A 16,361-nucleotide genomic window follows, 5' to 3' on the forward strand; every position below is an offset into this window, starting at 1 on the left:
CAGAGAAGACTATATACTGATGGTTCCTGCTTATTTCAAGTTTGGAAGCGGGCAAAGCTAATCTGTGGCATTAAAAGTCAGGAGAGGGGGGAGGAGAGAGGGTGTCGTGGTTGGAGGCAGCAAGAAGGGGTTTCTGCTGTGCTGATACAGTTGTATTTCTGAACTGGGGAGGTGGCTACATGGGTGAGATCCCTTTGTGATGGTTCACTTGTATCCTATGACTTGTGCATTTTTATGGATGCATATCACATTTCAAAAGAAAAAGCTTTAAAAAAAACTGCATAAAATACACATTCAGAGGAGTGGGCCCGGTTTACCCCATCCCCATTTTCTACAGATAGTCATTTTCCATTTGTTTCTGGTTGATCATTCTAGTTATCTAGTTTATTTCTACAATATACATGCTCATTATGTCCACCACTCCCTTCCATGAATTATTATGCTGAACTTCCCTGCATCTTCCTCCACTCTTATAACCTTTAGCTTCTTTCTCTGACCACTTGTCCATATTTGCACAACTAGGGAGACTTCCTGAGTAACCCTGATCAGAGCCCAAATCAGTGTCTGTCAACAAAACACCTCTGTGGCACCGCCCTTGCCCCCTTTGCCACACAGATGGGCACCACAGTGGGACTCAGGTGGGAACACAGAATGTGTCCTCAGGTCCTACTGAGCACAGAGTAAGTCTCCTACTTGGTGTTGGTGCCTCTTCATTTTGAGGGGCTGCTAGCGCCCTGCAAGCTAAGCCAGATGACTTGGAGATGGTCTGCCAGCCCTTTTGTCCAGGGGAGAGCTCTAATGGGGAATGGAATTGTTCCACAGGGAGAGAAACCAACACAACTTCTATAGTAAGTGACCTCATCCTTTGTTTCAAAATGTGAAAGCATAGCTAAAGATGGCCAGACTTTCTTTTTTTCTCTTTTTTTTTTCATGTTTATTTATGTTTTGAGAGCAAAAGAGATGAGCAGAGGACGGGCAGAGAGAGAGAGGGAGACAGAGAATCCGAAGCAGGCTCCAGCCTCTGAGCTGTCAGCACAGAGCCCAATGAAGGACTTGAACTCAAAAACCATGAGACCATGACCTGAGACAAAATCAAGAGTCAGATACTGTATCAAACGAGCCACGCTGGTCCCTCTCTCTCTCTTTTTTTTTTTTTTTAACTTACACCATGAAAAATTTGCACCAAGTTGCAAAACAAAATTGGAGAACTGACTCTAGAGGAAACAGATATCATTTAGAGACTGGAGAAGAACTTTAAAAAAGAAGTTGCTCGCAGAATGTTTGAGAGAATATATCCATAAACCAAGCGCAGGTTACTAGGAAGAATAGAGAACAACAAAGAGTTTTTATGAAACAAAAGATATGATGGGTGAAAGAGACAAGTCAGAAGCTGAAACAAGAAGTCAAAGGCATCCAGAAAGATTAAAATAGGAGAGTAAAGACAGGCTCAATCCAGGAGGTAAAATATCTATCTAATAAGGTTTTCAGAAAGAAAGAACAACAGCAAAATAAAATAAGAGGGAAGGGCATAAAGAAAAACATAAAAGTTATGTTTGCAAATCTTCAGATCGTAAAGAGCCATGTAACATGCCAGATAGTGTGAATGTGAAATACTTGCATGGAGGTACATATGCAAATGCAAGCTTTGCATACAACAAAGAGAGGATCTCAAAGTTTGGCTCTGGGACACTGATGCCAGAACAATCAACTCAAAACCTGCAGAGCAAAAAAATACTTTAAGATACAGACTTTCTTGTTTATTACAAGGGAAAAAAGACAGTGGTTCGATTCTGATGCTTTTCCAGACAAGTCTAATGCCAGCAAGCCCTGGGCCACCATGCCTCCTTCCCTTCTCTTCTACTCTTCCCTCTGAACAGTTGCTTTGGGATCTCCCTGTGGGGTCTGCAAGGAGTGAGGCTGGGTCAGGGTTCTGAGGGCCAGAGCTCCTTGCTTGGTGGGCCTCCAGGTGGTGTCTTAGCAGAGGCCCCCTTTGGCACACACAGCTCTGTACGCACTTCTTTATCTTGTCCAGGGAGGGGCATGTGGCTGGCCCCATTCTCTGGTTTTTCTCAGTTGTAGGTACATCTCAGCATCATGACCCCCTCCCCCCACCGACTCCTCTTCCATGGAAATGCTGTCCTCCAGCTTTCCCTGGAGACATCTGAAGAACAACTTCACCCTGTGATCAGACTCTGCTCACCCAGGGGGAATCAGCTGTTCAACAGGCTGGCCACCCACAGTCCTTCTCGCCTCCCTCCCTGCTTGGGATGTTCTAGCTCATTCCTTAATTCTCCCGTTGCTCCCTGTGTGTCTCCGTTTTCCCCGACTGCTTCTTTGGGCCACACAATGTCACTGGGTTGGCAAAACACACTGTGTCTTTTCACTGTTACCTGTGAATTCAGTGGTTCTTTCAAAGCCCCTTGAGTGGGGATGGGGTTGGGCTGGCTGAGGGGGTTGGGGATGGGGGTGGGGTCCTTGGGCATCTTATGTCAGAGGGATGTGGCCTGCTGCAGCTCCCCCCCACTCCTTGCTCCTGCTCCCCACCCTCCCCTTTGGGGCACCTGGTCTGGTTCTGGCCCTTTCCCCACAGACCCCTGGAAGAGAGGAGGCCTTTGACAGGAATGTGGCTCAGAATTTCCTCGGCCAGAGTGCAGGTTCACCAGCTGAGAGCTCTGAGGGCCTTGTCTGCAGCTGAACCACTCCCTCAGCCCTCTCTGCCAGTCCTGGCTGCGTGACAGCAGGGCAATGTGGCGTCCAGCTCTGCCTGAGCAGCTTCAGGGCCTACCCTCACCACTCCCTGCATGTGCTATGGAAATGGGTGGAGCTGGGGTCTCACAGGACCCAGGGAAGACCTTCCTGAGGGAGTGGGTTCAGAGGGCCAGGGTTCCTGCAGCTTCGGGAGGTGGGGTGGAGGCGATGTATTGCCCAGGGGCCAGAAGGTCACTCCGCAAAGTGGGAAGGTGGGAAGTGGGGTGCAGGAGAACAGCAGGCAGGAAGCTGCAGAGGGGACCGGGAGTCCTAGCAGTTGAGACCTGGGACACTCACCCCGGCTGCAGTGTGGATACTGACGGACGGGGCTGCTGCCTGGGGCCACCTGTCTCCTGGGAAGTTGGTTTGGCTTGTTTGCTCTGGGGACAGTGGGGGGGCGGGGGCACTGGGGCCAGGGCCCCCTGATTCAGGCAGGGCTGTGGGCCTGGGAGCTAGAGCCACCCTTTGTCTCCTCCCAGGCTATGCTCCTGTCACCGGGATGTGCCACCCCGTCCGTAGCTGCACTCTGAACCACGAGGATGGCTTCTCCTCGGCATTCGTGGTGGCCCACGAGACCGGCCATGTGTAAGTGGCTTCGCTGTCCTAGCTGCGTGGGGAAGATTGGGGCTCCCCTGTTCTCCTCTGTGCCCTGAGCACTTGAGATGTAATGTTTCCTCTGTATGAAAAGCACTTGGGATGTAATATCCTGACCCCAGCAGTGCACAGGGCAGTTCCCTCAGTAGAATGAACAAATCCAGGGCCACCTTGCTGGGGGCCTTCAAGGCATTATGCCGTTCAAGCCCCTGGGCAGGGGCTCCTTACCCCATTTTACACACGAATAACAGGGGCTCTGAGGGAGCCTCGCCCAGAATTAGAGAACTTGGAGGCAGGGAAGCCACAACCCAACCAGGTGTGCAAGCCCCAGGGGTCCCCTGAATTTGGGGGCCGGGCAAGCTTGATTGTAAACCTCGCAGGGCCTCTGGGTCTGTGCAGGGATGTGCACCCCATCGGTTGAGTGGGTGGAGACTCCGGGCTGCAGACGCCTCCGCCTCCACTGCGTTCTCAAGAAACAGCGCCCCCTGGAGGGCAGGATCCTGAGGGGCAGGCCTCTGCACACTGGCCCCCAAGTGTCCTTGGTTTTAAGAACCGAGCTGGCAAAAAACCCAGCTCGGGGCAGACCAGAGAAAACCACGGGTGGGGGGGCGGGGCGCGGGGAGCCGCTGGGGGGGGGTTGGGGCGGCCCCCCAGCTGCCAGGTCAGTGTGGCCAAGGTGACGGTCCAGTGAGGCTGCCTTTGTTCCCCGCACAGGCTGGGCATGGAGCACGATGGGCAGGGCAACCGCTGTGGTGACGAGGTGCGGCTGGGCAGCATCATGGCGCCGCTGGTGCAGGCAGCCTTCCACCGCTTCCACTGGTCCCGCTGCAGCCAGCAGGAGCTGAGCCGCTACCTGCAGTGAGTACTTCCCCGTGCGTGTCCCGTGGTGACCCCGCAGCCCTGGGTTCAGCTCTAGGAAGGCGCATGCACAGCACCTCCCCCCCCCCCACCCCCCGCCCCCAACCCAATGTGCCTGGGCACAGCCCCAGGCCTCAGCCCTCCAGCCTGGGGCACAGGGCAGGGAGAGGGAGAGCAGTGCAGGTGTGTGTGTGTGTGTGTGTGTGTGTGTGTGTGTGGTGGGGAGAGATCCCATTGTCAGGGTGCCCCGCCTGGCCTGAAAAGTGGGCGCAGCAGCTGCACCTTTAATGGGATGCCTGGGTAGCTTACAGCTACCGAGATGCGGAGGCAGCACAGCTGAGAGCTGGAGTGTGCAGACAGGCCCACCACCATGGCTCCAGGAGGGGCTGCAGCTGCCTCCTGGGCTGGACGCCCCCCTCCCCCCATGGCACCGAAGGCCGCTTGTGGCACCTCTGTGTCTCCTCACAGCTCCTATGACTGCCTGCGGGATGACCCCTTTGCCCACGACTGGCCGGCGCTGCCCCAGCTCCCAGGGCTGCATTACTCCATGAACGAGCAGTGCCGCTTCGACTTCGGCCTGGGCTACATGATGTGCACGGCAGTGAGTGTCAGGGCACCCTGGGGGCTGGGGAGGGGGCACCTCGCCCTGCCTGGCTAGCTTCTTAGGAGGCAGCTGGTGTTGGGGTGGCTCCAGAGGGCAGGCCGGAGCAGGCCTCCAGGACAGCAGCCTCTCCCTCTGCATCCACTGCCCCTCACCCACTTGGCACCCAGCGCCCACCTGGCAAGTCCAGACATGGTCCTGGTGACCAGGGCTGTGACCAGGGCATCAGAAGGGATGGCGGGGAAGTACTGGTGAGGCCTCTGCATTGCCTTCAGAGTTCAGGAGGGCTTCCCCGAGGAAGAAGTGAGGTATAAAGGCTAAATGGGAGGAGAGAACATTCTGGAAGGCAGGAATCACATGTGCAAAGGCCTAGAGGTGAGGGAACATAGCGTACAGAGAACCCACCGGTTGTTACTAGGATCTAGTGCCAGGACAGAGCCAGCAGTAGGAACCCCAGCCATCAGGATTGACTGTACCTGCTGATCAGGGCCCACCCTGTTGCAAGCAGTATGGCGAGAGCATTATGCTCCTCTCAACTGCATGAAGGAAGTGTGCAAAGTATTCCCACTTTACAGATGAGGAAACTGAGGACTTAGATAACATGCCTAAGGCCACAGAGCAAGCAAGTGGTGAACTTGGGTACTGATGTAGGTGGTCTAAGCTCTTGCATGACTGCCTAAAGAACTTGGGGGGATTGATTCTCATGACAACAGGAAGCTCTAGAAATGTTTAAAGAGGCGGATAGCATGGCCATATCTGAGTGTCAGCTGGATCCCTCAGAGACATCCTAGAGGAAGAGGTATGGGGATAGCCAAACAGAAAGGCCAGAGAAGAGGCAACTGTGAGGTTTACGGAACAAATACCAAGGGCTGAAGCAAGAGAAGGGCAGAGGGGAGAGCTCCAGGAGGGCTTTAGGGGGTGGAGTCCTCAGCAGGGGGATAGTAGGTGCCCCTAGGGCCCTGCAGTGACAGCCCCTCCTAGCCACCAGCCACTCGTACCTGGGCCAGAGGGATGCCCACCAGCCTTCCTGCCAGTTATACTGACTCCCAGCTGTCTGTCCAGACTCCATGGCAGGTGCAGGGGCCAAGGACTGAAGGCTGGGGAAGCCCCTCAGCCATCATAGGGACAGGAAGCAGCTACTGCATGCTGGAGGTTGTCACAACCTCAGAATCATACAGAGCTCAGGGCACCACACGTGGGCCACCATGGGCCACCAAATCGTGCCTGACTCCACCCTGTCCAAGAGGACCCTGGGGGACCCTAAGGGACCTGCAGTGGGAGGCAGCCTGGTGAGCTGCCCCTGCTCTCTCTTTTAGTTCCGGACCTTCGACCCCTGCAAACAGCTGTGGTGCAGCCACCCTGACAATCCCTACTTTTGCAAGACCAAGAAGGGGCCCCCCCTGGACGGGACCATGTGTGCACCTGGCAAGGTGAGTGGGAGCAGAGGGCAGGCAGTGTGACATGCCCAGATCTCTAGGAACAGGCCCCGCACCACAGGCGGAGCTGGGTGAGGGGTCTTCTCCAGGCACCCCTGCCTCCTTCCTAATAAATCCTCATGTGACACCAGAGTTTCTGTCCGCTCCACTTCAAACCCACTATTTCTTCTGTCAGAGCAAACCTGGTGTCTCAGAGTTTCTCACTGTGCTCCAAGCACCCCCCAACTCAGGAATCCCTACTCTGAGGAGCAGTTTCAGGGTTCTGGCAGTCTTCTATCCCCCCATGGACACTGTGGGTGACTGGGTCACTTCACTCTAAGGCCAAAATTGGGGGTTGGTGACACCTGGGTCCCTAGCCCCAGCATCACCAGGCTTAGCTTAGCCTCTCCTTCCCTGGGGCCTCTGTGTTTGCCCCCTGGTGGGCACACTTGTTCCCTTGAGGCGGCTCAAGGCTCCATGGCTGGCTGCCCCGGCACCTGCCAGCAGCCTCAGACCCACTTCCCACCCTCCAGCAACTTGACAAAAGATGGGCTTTTCTTACCTTGTCCTTTCTGCCGAAACTCTGGGCTTGGTTCTCACAGGCTCAGATGAAATCACATGCTCACTCTTCAGCAAATCACTTGCTGAGGGCTGGCTCATGCAGGGGAGCCAAAGCGTGGGTGACAGACCACTGATGACAGACCATGTGGGCTCAGCCCACAGAAGCCCTGCAGACCTGGTGGTTGGGGATGGGGAGTGGGGAGTGCCCACAGCACCTGTGCCCCAACATCAGGCCTAAAAAGGCCCCCAAATCGTCCAGACCTGAGGTCCCTCCATGCAGACCTTAAATTCTGGCTACTTTTAGTTGCTGGTAGAACTTCTTCAAGACACAGATTTCTAAACCCACTCTTAAAGATTTTGGTTTAGGGTAAGGATCAGGAATTACTTTTGTTTTTGTTTTGTTTTGTTTTGTCTTATTTTTAAATTATTTTTCAATTTTTAATTGTAATAAATTTAGTAATTTAATTTTTTAATATTTGCCCTTTTAACCATCTTCTACAATTCCATGGCCTTTTAGTACATTCACAGTGTTGTGCACCTGTCACCATTATGTAGTTCTAGAACTTCATCACCCCAAAGGGAGACCCCATTAAGCAGTGACTCCCCTATTAAGCTGTCTCCAGCCCCTGGCAACCACTAATCTGCCTCTGTCTCTAAGGATTTTCCCATTCTCAAATTCCACATGAATAGAATCACACAATATGTGGCCTTTTGTGTCTGGCTTCTCTTGTTGAATGTTATTAAGGTTCATTTGTATTGTAGCATGTGTCAGTGTTTTATTCCTTTTTATGACTGAATAATATTCTACCTCATGCTTAGACCACAATTCGTTTATCTGTTCATACATTGATGGACATTTTGATTGTTCCCACCTTTTGGTATTTGTGAATAGCGCTGCTATAAACACCTGTGTACAAATTTTTGCTTGAAGCTCTGGGAATTGTTGTGGTTTTTTGTTTTTTGTGTTTTGTTTTGTTTAATCAAAATTTATTTATTTATTTTCAGGAAGAGAATTTAGTGATTCATCACTTACATATAACACCTAATGCTCATCCCAACCAGTATCTTCCTTAGAGGCCATTACCCCTTTAGCCCTTCCCCCCACCCAACACCCCGCCAGCAACCCTCAATTTGTTTTCTCTATTTAGAAGTCTCTTATGGTTTGTCACCCTCTTTGTTTTTATCTTATTTTTGCTTTCTTTCCCTTATGTTCATCTGTTTTGTATCTTAAATTGCACAGATGAGTAAAATCATATGATATTTGTCTTTCTCTAACTGACTTATTCTGCTTAGCTAATACACTCCAGTTCCATCCATGTTGTTGCAAATGGCAAGACTTCATTCTTTTTCATTACCGAGGAATATTCCATTAAATATATATACCATATCTTCTTTATCCATTCATCAGTCATTGGGCATTTGGGCTCTTTCCATACTTTGGCTATTGTTGATAGTGCTGCTATAAACATTGGGGTGCATGTGCCCCTTTGAATCAGCATTTTTCTATCCTTTGGATAAATACCTAGTAGTGCAATTACTGGGTTGTAGGGTAGGTCTAGTTTTAATTTTTTGAGGAACATCCACACTGTTTTCCCAACCCCATTTGCTCAAAAGACTCTCTTTTTCCCATTGGATATTCTTTCCTGCTTTGTCAAAGGTTAGTTGGCCATACGTTTGTGGGTCCATTTCTGGGTTCTCTATTCTGTTCCATTGAACTAAGTGTTTTTGTGCCAGTACCATACTGTCTTAATGATTACAGCTTTGTAATACAGCTTGAAGTCTGGAATTGTGATACTCCAACTTTGGTGTTCTTTTTCAGGATTGCTTTGGCTATTCGGGGTCTTTTCTGGTGCCATACAAATTTTGGGATTGTTTGTTCTAGCTCTGTGGAGAATGCTGGTGTTATGTTAGGGTGGGAACTGGTGATTTTTAAGAGTGCGCCCAGGTGATTTGGCAATGCCCCCAGACTTCACGAGCTGTTAGAAGTTCGAGGTGGGTTGTTGTTAGTAATACGCCAGGGATCTCGTAAAGCCAGAACTGACCACATAGCCCTCCTCCCGCACAGGAGCTCAGTGGAGGGAACACGGGCCCGGGAGCATTTGCCACATCCCTTATGACCAGCTTTGTAAACACTGAGCTGGGGGCTGAGACTAGCTAGCATGGCTTCCTGCCCCATCCGTGTCCTTACTTTCGACCTGTCCACCCTGCACAGAGAGAAGGTGGATGTGGTGGGAGGCAGCCCTGCACAGGCTTTTACCCCACAGGACCCCCAGCCACTGGGAGAAACATGGGCCAGAGAATGCCTGCACTTCCAGCCAGTCGGCCCCCCTTTTCTTGTGAGGAGGGTGAGGGGAGGTGGTGTCTGGTAAGGAAGGTACCCAGATGTGGCCAAAGCGCTCCTCCTCACAGAAACCACTGACCTGGCCACTGCCCTTCCTTCATTTTAGGTGGTGGGACCCTGGTTCGTTTAGCCCAGTAAATAACATTACATTCTGTTTGTTAAATAACAGAGCAATGCTGAAGGCATCTGGGGCAGAGCTGGGGCTGGGGTCAGCCCACCCTGGTTCACAAGAGCACAGGGGGAAACTGACCCACATCAGGGATTCTTGGTGTGTGTGGAGGGGGTGGGTGCAGGGACACAGGAAGAGGCAGGCGCACCTCCTGGGACCTATCACACTCCTCTGCCTGTGTGTGTTTGTATGTTGCAGTCTTACTCGTTATTGCATGTAATTTTTTATTTGGAAGGCATCCCTCTCTTACCTTCCCCTTTCCTGCAAAATACGGGAGTGAGGAGGGTGCAGGCAGAAGTCTGGCCTCATTGGAGAAATAGCAGGACATCTCAGGGATGGGGAGGCATGGCTGTGAAGAGTTCAGCTGTCCCTTTCCCTCTGGCCCCAGCATCACCACCACCCCCCCCCCTCCTGCAGGGAGTGACAGAACTTAGGCTCAGGACACAGTGTGGTGTCCTAGGATCTCATTGTCCACATTCTCCAGCAGCTCATCCCAAGCACGTTGTCCCCTCTTGGCCTCCACAGCCAGATTATGCCCCTGCTTACTCAGTGTTGTGTATCCACGATTTCCCAGAGACAGAACAATCCGTACCTACATTCCACACACAGGGATGACCTAGAGAGAGCAAACAAACGAACCACCCGCCCTCCACCCTCTAGGTTCATGGCGAGCCTGCCCTGGGTCAGAATCTGTGAGGGCCGGGTAGGCAGGGGATGTCAACAGCACCCTTGGGGTTTGGGGCCCCGTGCCTCAGAGAGATGAAGCAGAGAGGATCAAGGTGGGGAGGAGCAAGGGCCAGTGGTGTATGGCTCTCCCATGGAATCAAGAGGTGGGTTTGGCTGAGAGGGGAGAGGGGAGCGTGTTGCCCTCTGACAGAGAAGTGGGCAGTGGGCCTGAGCATCAGTCTGCTTGGTCAGATTCATTCATTCATTCGTTCCTTCCCATTCACTGCATGTGTCTTGCCCCTCCACCTCCTTCAGACCTTACTGTCTGTGGCGGTCAGCCATGAACATGAAGAGGCAGTGAGGACGGGGCTGGGGAGTGGCCAGTTGGGGAACCCAGAGAGGCTTCCCAGTCAATGACCCCCACTGACGCCCGAAAAGTGAGAGGAGCAGTCCAGGTGGGAGACGGTGCAGGGCGGGAGCCTGGTGAGGAAGGCCAGGGAGGGCAGATGAAACAGGGAGCACTTGTGTTTCATAGTACAGTGTATTTACATAAAATTTGACGTGGAGGAAGGCCAAGAGATCAGAGAAACAGTTTGTTTGTCATGGATCCCGAAGGAAGGGTTCCAGGGGGCCATGCTCCGAAGTACCAGGGTGGGTCAGGTTAGGAGGCAAAGCATGGGAGCAGCTGTGGTTTCTGTAGAAAGGAACAGGTGAAGCAGGGTAAGCAGGCTTGGGATTGGTCAATGTGAATAATTTCAGTGGGCAGAAGGGACTGATACCTCTGGTATCATCCAGCACCTTTCCCCGGGGGTGATTCGAACAGGAGAAGGTGACGTTGAATGTGAGAGTCTGATAGAGGAAGTGTTTGGGTCATCAGCTCTGGATCATTGGTTGGTTTGCATTTAAAAATCCCGCTACTGGGTGAGTTGTTTACTATCCTTAGAAACTGGCTAATCCTGGAAGGGGCAGTCCCTTTAGGGTCAGCAGGGGTCCAGATGTCAAAGCATCAGAATCCAGGAAACAAAAAACTTGGTGATTACCCATGGCTCCCCAGGAGGCTACAGTGACAGCCTGTCCCTGTCGTGCCCTGTTCAGGGTGCTGGCAACATTGCTCAAATCTGCTGCCAGACAGGCACGCCCTGGAGCAGAGACAGGCCAAGCACAGAGGGTCCTTTCAGGTGCCCTCTGCCCCACAGGCCAGGCTGGTGGGCTCACCTTGCCCTCCCTGATTGAGCCAGGGTTGGAGCAGAGGGGGGTCAAAGATGGCTCCCACCTCAGCATATTGGCAGGAAAGAGTCCTCCAAGTGCTCTCACATTGACACACAGCATCTTGGGGAAGCAACACCCACTCTCCGTTTTCATGAATTTAGTTTCAGAGACACGGGCCTGGTGTAAGGGCCCCATGATGCCCCTGTGTCATGCCTCATGTTTCCCTTGCACAGCTGAGAAGGGGCAGGCAGGCATAATGACAGAGGCAGCCCAGGATCTGGACCCAAAAGTTCAAGCCCTGGGTCTCCTTCCTCACCATGTGACCTCAGGCATCCTTTCTCTTCTCGGGCAAGTCACCTAAGTGTCCAGCTCACTTATCCTCACAGGCTCCTGGCATGTGGTACCCACCTTGCACATGCTGGCAGGTAGAGGAAGGCTGAGGACCGCAGTGGTTCAGAAATGCTAACCGTGCACTTCCCTGAAACAGGCAGTCTACCTTTCAGGCTTTCAGAGCAACCCAGCAGAATTCCTGGCCCCTGCCTGGATGCATCAGTGTTCTCCATGGTATTATCCTGTGAAGCAGCTCCTTTGGATTTGTCACAGGCTCAGGATTCACTCAGGACAGGTGGCTTTGTGCTTTTAAATGTTTCAGCCTCTCTATTGTATGAAATATTTGTAGGCATTTAAACATATGTTTATAAAGCATTTTAATAACCTTAAACATGTTTTTTAAAATAATAGCACTGAGGCATTGGAGTATGAAATTGTTCACGTGAGGTGATGTCAAATGCTCGTAGTCATTTAGGAGGAAATAAAACAAAATATCGGAAGGATGTCTTCTGAGTGGTGGAATTAAGGGTAGTTTTCCTTTCTCTCTGCCTTGCTTCGTGTTCTCTACAATGCATGTGTATTGCCTCTGTGCATTTGGACCCAAGTTTGTGGGAGAGGTGGCCTATCACAATGTGGAATGTTCTGAGTTGTCCTGAGCCCAGCTTCCTATTTCCAGACTTGGCACAGATTTCTCCCACCCAGCTTCCTATTTCCAGACTTGGCACCAATTTGTCCCATAGGGACAAGGGGACCATGGTCTGGCCTCCTCCATCCTCCTGGTCCTTGGTGCCCTCGACCAGCAGTGACTTGGAAGTTGGACCCCAGTCACAGCCTTCAGAGATGCCAGGAGCCCTCACTCCCTCTGTGTCTGAGTCAGCTCAGGGTGCTGTAACAAAAATGCCATAGACTGGGGGATTCAACAGCCAACATTTGTCTCTCCCAGTTCTGGAGGCTGGAAGTCTGAGATCAGGATGCCAGACGGGTCAGGTTCTGGCGACAGCTGCAGAATGCCATCTGCCCTTGCTGTGTCCTCACGTTTCAGAGACAGAAATAGTCTTTCTAGTGTCTTTTTATAAAGGTGCCAATCTCATAAGGGGCTTCACCCTCATGACCACCGGGTCATGTGATGGGTCTAATACCATCACATTGGTGCTTAGGCTTGAACATAAGAATTTGGGGAGGATGCAAACATTCATTCCACAGCATCTTCTTACCTGGGCCCTCTTCCCTGCCTGCCAGTCCCACCTTGCACCACCAGCTGGGGAGCCACCTGGGTTCTTTCCTTCTCTTCCATGATTGAGTGAGGGGCACTTTGGGGTAAGATATGAGGTAACTGTGGTCTGGAAGGTCATGACCAGCATCATTGGTGGCCTGCAGACACATCTGCCTGACCCCAGGCTTGCCAGCTGTGCGCCAGCCTTATGATGGTGGAGCCTTTGACTGCTTGCCCAGACCCTGGGAAGGAGAATCTGGAGAGTGGAAGACTCTGTCTCACCTCACAAGGGCTCACACTGGTATGAAGGCAGGTCTGGGAGTCCCTTGGTAGGTTAGGAAGGGTGAGAAGCCTATGGAAGGAAGGAAGGAAGGAAGGAAGGAGAGGGAGAGAGGGAGGGAGGAAGGAAGGAAGGAAGGGAAAGAAGGAAGGAAGGAAGGAAGGAAGGAAGGAAGGAAGAGAAGAAGGAAGGAAGGAGAGGGAGAGAGGAAGGGAGGAAGGAAGGAAAGGAAAGAAGAAGGAAGGAAGGGAGGGAGGAAGGAAGGAAGGAAGGAAGAGAAAAAGGAAGTAAGGGAGGGAGGAAGGAAGGGAGGGAGGGAGGAAGGAAGGGAGGGAGGGAGGAAGAAAGGAAGGAAGGGAAAGAGGAAGGAAGGGAGGAAGGAAGGAAGGAAGGGAAAAAGGAAGGGAGGAAGGGAGAGAAGAAAGGAAGGAGGGAAGGAAGGAAGGAAGGAAGGAAGGAAGGGAAAGAGGAAGGAAGGGAGGGAGGAAGGAAGGGAAAAAGGAAGGGAGGAAGGGAGGAAGGGAGAGAAGGAAGGAAGGAGGGAAGGAAGGAAGGAAGGAAGGAAGGGAAAGAGGAAGGAAGGGAGGGAGGAAGGAAGGAAGGGAAAAAGGAAGGAAGGAAGGGAGGGAGGAAGGAAGGGAGAGAAGAAGGTAGGGAGGAAGGTAGGGAGGGAGGGAGGAAGGAAGGAAGGGAGGAAGGAAGGGAGAAAAGGAAGGAAGGAAGGAAGGAAGGAAGGAAGGAAGGAAGGAAGGAAAAGAAGAAGGAAGGAAGGAGGGAGAGGGAGAGAGGAAGGGAGGAAGGAAGGAAAGGAAAGAAGAAGGAAGGAAGGAAGGAAGGAAGAGCTGAGGCAGGCTCCCAAGCAGAGATGTGCACAGGGGTAGGGGAGGCAGGCATGGGTTTGTCTGAGAGAGGAGAACCAGGAGGGAAGCGTGGCAGTGACGTGGGTACAGAGTTGGCAGCATGGCTCCCTAGGAATGGACTCTGAGACAGAGATCCAATTGTGGGCATCTTCCTGGGGAACGCCTGCAGGATCACCGTCTGTGGGAAGAGTGAGGCATCAGATAGCAATATGGCCACGTTATGGGTCTCAGCAGACCCCACCCAAAGCTCTGGGCTGAACTTTCAGACCTGTGCCCAACTTTGACCAGTGGTTGGCTGTGGCTATTCCCAGGAAAGAGGCATGACTCTGGGCTAGGCAGCGCTCTTTGGCTGAGGGCATTTCCTGGAGAAGGACTCAACTGTGAGCACGGACAACCAACACACTTCATGGCTGGGGGAGCAAGAGCCTCAGTCCTGAAGGGGGATGTCTTTTTGGCATCTGCTGCCCTGGGTGTGGGGGAAGGAAGTGGAGTGTTAGGCTTCCTGAGCAGCAGCATTTGCAAAGGCTGGGAGGGAAGCAAGTGTGGTCTGTCCAGAGACCAGTCAGTGTCTGGGTGCCTGGCATGGTGGTGGGCAATGAGGCAGGAGGGGCGAGTAGGAGCCAGTCATGCAGGGCCAGGGTAGGCTAAAGAGCTAGTCTGAATCCTGCAGCAGCAGGAGCCTGCGGAAGGTTTTGAGAGAAGAGCAGAGGTGAATCCACCATGAATCTTAGGATGCGTGTGCTCCAGCACCTCATACTTCCTTTGGGCCCCTTACGATGTCATGTGTTCACATGGTCATGTGTTTTCGTAAAGTTTGCAGAAGTAATTTAACTGTAATCAATTAAGATCACTTCTCTTTTCACATCCGCTTCCCCTCCGATATACTTCTTGCACCGGCAGTAGAGTGGCAATGCGTGCTCTGTGGCTTCGACTAAGGAGAAATTGCATTTGAAGTCTGTTTACTGGCTCGTGGATGTGGTCTCAGTATCTTTCGTGTCCAGTTAAGTTACTGACTGTAGCTGTCCAGGGGCAGGAATAACGTCTAGAAACACTCCGGCCACCACCACGTCAATTCACTGTGGAATCTGCGTGGTACGCAGCTCATGGCCCTCAGATCATTGCAGAAAAAGTGGCTCAGCTATACCTGAGGGCACAGCGGCTTCCGTATTGGCAATAGTTTATGTTTGCTTCTGAGGTTTATCTTGCAGACGGGCTCCTTTAAACACAGATCCAACTTGGGTGTTTCTTTAAAAAGGCTAAGTGTAACCAGATGGTCTGCTTGTTAAAAAGCTGTCCACGCCTCACAGCATATGGATTTCAAAATATAAGAGGTGCTAAAATAAATTTTCAGAGACCAGGAGAGAAAGCTGAGTGCAAATGGGATGCAGAAAGTTTATTCAAAACGTTGATGAAGCTTCAATACACCCGTTGAACTGCAACTTTGAAAGTTGTTTTGGAACTCTTCGGTAAAAAAATAAGGGAGAAATTACAGACTTCTGATTTGGACAGATGCATAAAGGTACCATCTTTTGTCATTTTCAAATTTATGTATTAAATAAAATTCAGATAAAAATTAATAGAAGGCAAGAGGAGGAAAAGGAGTAATCAGGAGAAGTAATGCCGACTTCAAAAATTTAACTGTAGGCGAACCTGGGTGGCTCAGTCGGTTGAGCGTCCGACTTCAGCTCAGGTCATGATCTCATGGCTCATGGGTTCGAGCCCCACATTGGGCTCTGTGCTGACAGTGTAGAGCCTGGAGCCTGCTTCCGATTCTGTGTCTCCCTCTCTCTCTGTCCCGTTCACACTGTCGCTTTCCCTCAAAAATAAATAAATGTTAAAAAATATTTTTTTATCACAAAAATTTAATTGTAACAAGAAAAGGTTTCAGGTCAAACCCAAAGCGGCCATTCATTAGGAGGAAGAGATAAATATCAAAGGGAAGGAACAGACAGGCTCTTGAAATGTTTGACATTAACTGGATTCAGTTAATGAAGAGGGGTGAATTTGATGAGCACATTGGAAAAGCATTTAAACTTCTTTCTGACTTGACATGAAATGTTGACAACATCAAAGACAACATGAAGCTCAGAATATTACCCCTGCAATAAGTAAGAATGTCAACAGGAACTGTTACTGAGTGTTCCCAATTCAGAGAGCATTTAAAATCAGGCTGAGAGAGAAAACTTGAAATGCTCTGAAATCCACATCAGAAAACAAACTGGATAGCAGTGTCTCCAGATTTGATCATCTCAGTGTTCCCATTACACCACCAATAGCTTATCTAAATTATCAATAATTTAAAAATGGAGGGGAGCTGGGTAGCTCAGTCAGGTAAGTGTCAGGACTCTTGATTTCTGCTCAGGTCACGGTCTCACGGTTCATGACATCGAGCCCCACCTGGGGCTCAGCACTGACAGCACAGAGCCAGTTTGAGATTCTCTCTGTCCCTTTCTCTCTGCCCCTTCCCACCTCAAAATAAATAAATAAACTTTAAAAAAAAAATAAAGAAAATATTT

The 16,361-nt window shown here is 51.2% G+C and overlaps 1 protein-coding gene across 1 annotated transcript in view; it reads left to right on the top strand.

The window, feature by feature from the left end:
• The window catches only part of ADAMTS2 (ADAM metallopeptidase with thrombospondin type 1 motif 2), a 243,665-nt gene that overhangs the window by 190,397 nt on the left and 36,907 nt on the right, over positions 1-16,361 (top strand). The window contains exons 7-10 of the mRNA XM_045485147.1: positions 3,228-3,333; positions 4,057-4,200; positions 4,669-4,801; positions 6,118-6,231. Coding sequence (XP_045341103.1) covers positions 3,228-3,333; positions 4,057-4,200; positions 4,669-4,801; positions 6,118-6,231 — 497 coding nt within the window. The remainder of the gene's footprint in view (positions 1-3,227; positions 3,334-4,056; positions 4,201-4,668; positions 4,802-6,117; positions 6,232-16,361) is intronic.

Source organism: Leopardus geoffroyi, chromosome A1 (genome assembly GCF_018350155.1).
Source record: "Leopardus geoffroyi isolate Oge1 chromosome A1, O.geoffroyi_Oge1_pat1.0, whole genome shotgun sequence".
NCBI classification, from domain to species: domain Eukaryota; kingdom Metazoa; phylum Chordata; class Mammalia; order Carnivora; family Felidae; genus Leopardus; species Leopardus geoffroyi.